Raw genomic sequence first — 3,406 nt, 5'->3', positions numbered from 1 at the left:
ACACACACATACACATTTATACATATTTATGTATACCCTCATACATATATACAAATATGTGTGTGTTTGTGGCTGTGCGAGTGTACATGTGTGTGTGTTGTGTATGTGTGTGTGTGTGTGTTGTGTGAGTGTGTGTGTGTGTGTGTGTGAGAAAGAGAGAGAGAGAGAGAAAGAGAGAGAGAGAGAAAGAGAGAGAGAGAGAAAGAGAGAGAGAGAGAGCGAGAGAGAGAGAGGGAATGATCTAGATATGCAACGCATGAGCTCCAAGCCTTACTTTTTTTCCAAGATAAGTTTTTGAGTAATATGAAATTAATTATTGATATTTTTTTAGTATTTCCCTTCCTTCATTGCTTAGTATTAATGGTAAACAATCGATATTATTCAAGAAGTGTAATTAGAGAAAGTTCCTCTTTGCTAAGCGATAAAAGGAACAAACAGAGAAAGTAGAGAAAAGTAGAATTTTCTCTAATTACCTTTCAGGCATCGTAAAAAAAAAAAGCAGTTGTGTTAGTTTTTTTCGAAGTATATTATTCTCTTCCAGAAGGTGGCGCGAGAAAGGAGGGGAAAAATAAAAGAAAGGAGCTCAAAATATTTTTCTAAAATGCTGGTATTTTAATTGTCCTGAACAACAGACATCAAAGACTTATTTATTTAAAGGACTTTCCTGATAATCGAACAGGTTTACACAACAAATGAGTGTTTGGTCAATTTGTATGTTTGTTTTATTGTTGATTCTAGTTTATATCGTGCGATTATTTGGTACTGAAGAGTATATAAAAATAAATAAATGCGCCCTTTTAAAGCCTTGCCAGGCTCCTGTTTCCCGGTTTCTGTGGCGTATGCGTTCCCCAGCTGGACGGGACGCCAGTCCATCGCAGCGTTACTCATCTTTGCCAGCTGAGTGGACTGGAGCAACGTAAAATGAAGTGTTTTGCTCAAGAACACAACGCGTCGCCCGGTCCAGGAATCGAAACCACAATCTTAAGATCATGATGCTGACACCCTAACCACTAAGCCACGCGCCTCCACTCTGAAGAGTATATACTGCATTTCAAAAGATTTAATTCATGGAGAGTATTTTTGATCCCCTTTTAAGACCTAATTCAGGCATGTGACCACTACACAGAATGTTCTTCTTGACAACTTGGAGTGAAAAGCAGCAACTGACAAACTTTGTGATTAAAATGTAAAGATTTTTAACCGTTTATTCATACCAATGCTTTAAAATTTAATTTAAATATTTAAACTTATTTAAAAGGTTACGAAGGTATCGTAAAAAGTAAACTGGCACCTAATTTTTTGTTAGAATAAAGCTTCGATCCATTAAAAAAAATTAACCCAGCAACATTTTTCACGTTTTCATTCATCCCCAGGATAGGAAAAAAGTCAACTCGTTTAGTTTCCTTTCTACTTCCCCAGCCAGGACACCACTTTTTCTATGCATGCACCTAACTTGACCCAGACTACAAAATTGATGGAACGCAATAGGATGCATAACGTCCCACCCATAAAAAACAGTCGCAGGATGGGTCGAAACGATCGTCGTACGGAATAAAGACTAATATTAAATCCATTTTCTGTTTCCTTAATCGATTATGATATACACACACACATATATATTTGTGTGTGTGTGTGTGTGTGTATACACAGAGAGAGAGAGAGAGAGAGAGAGAGAGAGAGAGAGAGAGAGAGAGAGAGAGAGAGAGAGAGAGAGAGAGAGAGAGAGAGAGAAAGTGGGAAAAGAGGAAAAGAGGAAGAGAAATACGTGTAATCAATATTGTTAAACTTACCCCATCCGATAATGATACAGTAGATAAACTTGATTTTGTTGTGGCGCATTGCGTGGACAATCATGAAATACAAGTACAACCCTTCGACGAACATCCAGAAGAAGCTGGACGTCGTGAAATAATGGAAAAATGTCATCATAAGTTTACACATCCACTGAAAATAAAAATAGAATTGATCATTGTAATTGTGGAAATATTCGATTTTTCTTCGAATATAAACAATTTACTGATACGACAATAAATGCAGAGGAAAGTAATTTGAAATTAATTATAGTCATAATAGCCTCCAAATCATTGGGTCGATGTGAGACTTCTAACGATTTTCTTTTTCTACAGCACTTTATATAAGAGAAAATATTGAAGGTCTTTGTTATTGCTTTCTCTAGACTTTCCTACATAAGTGCCGAACAAGAAGGCACTTAATATATATATTCCCTAGATGGAACTTGGTTAACAGTTGCGTTTTGCGTTTTTAATTCTTTTCTTTTTAATGTGAAACAGCGCACATTAAAATTGAATGGATGCAAAATTCTTGGAAGCTGGCTTCTATCTGATTGATAGGTTTCGACTGAGAATTTCAAAATAATGTATTCCTTCGAAAACTGGATAAAACAACTTATGAACCTTCGTTTATCAATTTATTTAGTTCTATCTGATAATATTTATAGCATATATGTTTTATTTTAGAACTCAAAGGCGTACAAAGATAAAAGGAGGGAAGTAACAGTTAATGGAGGTGACTATCAATTGACTTCAGGTAACAAATTCTTTGCAAGAAATAAATTACATATTACATACGGAGACGGATTTCAAGCATTGACAAAATTCGCCTCTGACGAATTTCATTTCCATCTCATTAATAAAATAGAACTTTTATATAGTTTTAGTTATCTCCAAAGCAGATGTAGACATCTGCATTCCTTTATAATAAATGTTATTATTTCATTGTACCGTATAAATATATAGTACTATTTTTGTTGTTTTTTCTTCAAGGAAACTGCCAATCCTTAACAAAATTTCCTAGAAGATACCTGTATAATCGATTGCTCTTCCCACTGACTTCATGTTCTCAATCAAGCTGGTTGTTGATGATTTTTTCAGTTATACTATACATTCTAAGTGTCTCTACAATACAAGAATGGAGTGTCATGTCGTAAAATGTTTTTAAATCGCAGCTAGTCATGTTCAGATACGTCATGTGCCATCCTTCTTTATCTTTTTCTCAATGATTTGACGGTGTTACATGTGCCTTTTAAGTGATTTCTGAACACCGCTTTTACAATGGATAGTAATTTGTTCATGCGTCAAATGATTGTATGCCTTCTCAAAAAAGAAAACAAAAATACCTGTTTCCACAACAGATCGAAACAAGTTATTGCTAGAAAATTTTCTGTAGCATTTCCCATCGCTGGATCTTTCATTAACAAAGTTGTTCAGCGCTCAACCATCCATTCCGGAACACTTTCTTGCATTTTTCATTCGTTTAAATGATTTTCAGTTTGGCCGTGTAAGGATTTCAGCTGTTTCGTTGGATCCCATCTGGTCTTGAAATTTTCCAGTTTGCCAGTTTGAGAGTATATATATATACATATACATATGTATATATATATATATAT

The 3,406-nt window shown here is 34.9% G+C and overlaps 1 protein-coding gene across 2 annotated transcripts in view; it reads right to left on the bottom strand.

The window, feature by feature from the left end:
• LOC106871453 (corticotropin-releasing factor receptor 2) overlaps positions 1–3,406 on the bottom strand; it is a 280,338-nt gene that overhangs the window by 82,721 nt on the left and 194,211 nt on the right. For both annotated transcript variants that reach the window (XM_052971021.1, XM_052971022.1), the window contains one exon: positions 1,791–1,944. In XM_052971021.1, the coding sequence (XP_052826981.1) occupies positions 1,791–1,944 (154 nt within the window). The remainder of the gene's footprint in view (positions 1–1,790; positions 1,945–3,406) is intronic.

The sequence above is a fragment of the Octopus bimaculoides genome, chromosome 10 (assembly GCF_001194135.2).
Source record: "Octopus bimaculoides isolate UCB-OBI-ISO-001 chromosome 10, ASM119413v2, whole genome shotgun sequence".
Classification (NCBI taxonomy): Eukaryota; Metazoa; Mollusca; class Cephalopoda; order Octopoda; family Octopodidae; genus Octopus; species Octopus bimaculoides.
Note: the sequence above shows the minus strand (reverse complement) of the source record. Positions and strands in the feature narration are given on the sequence as shown.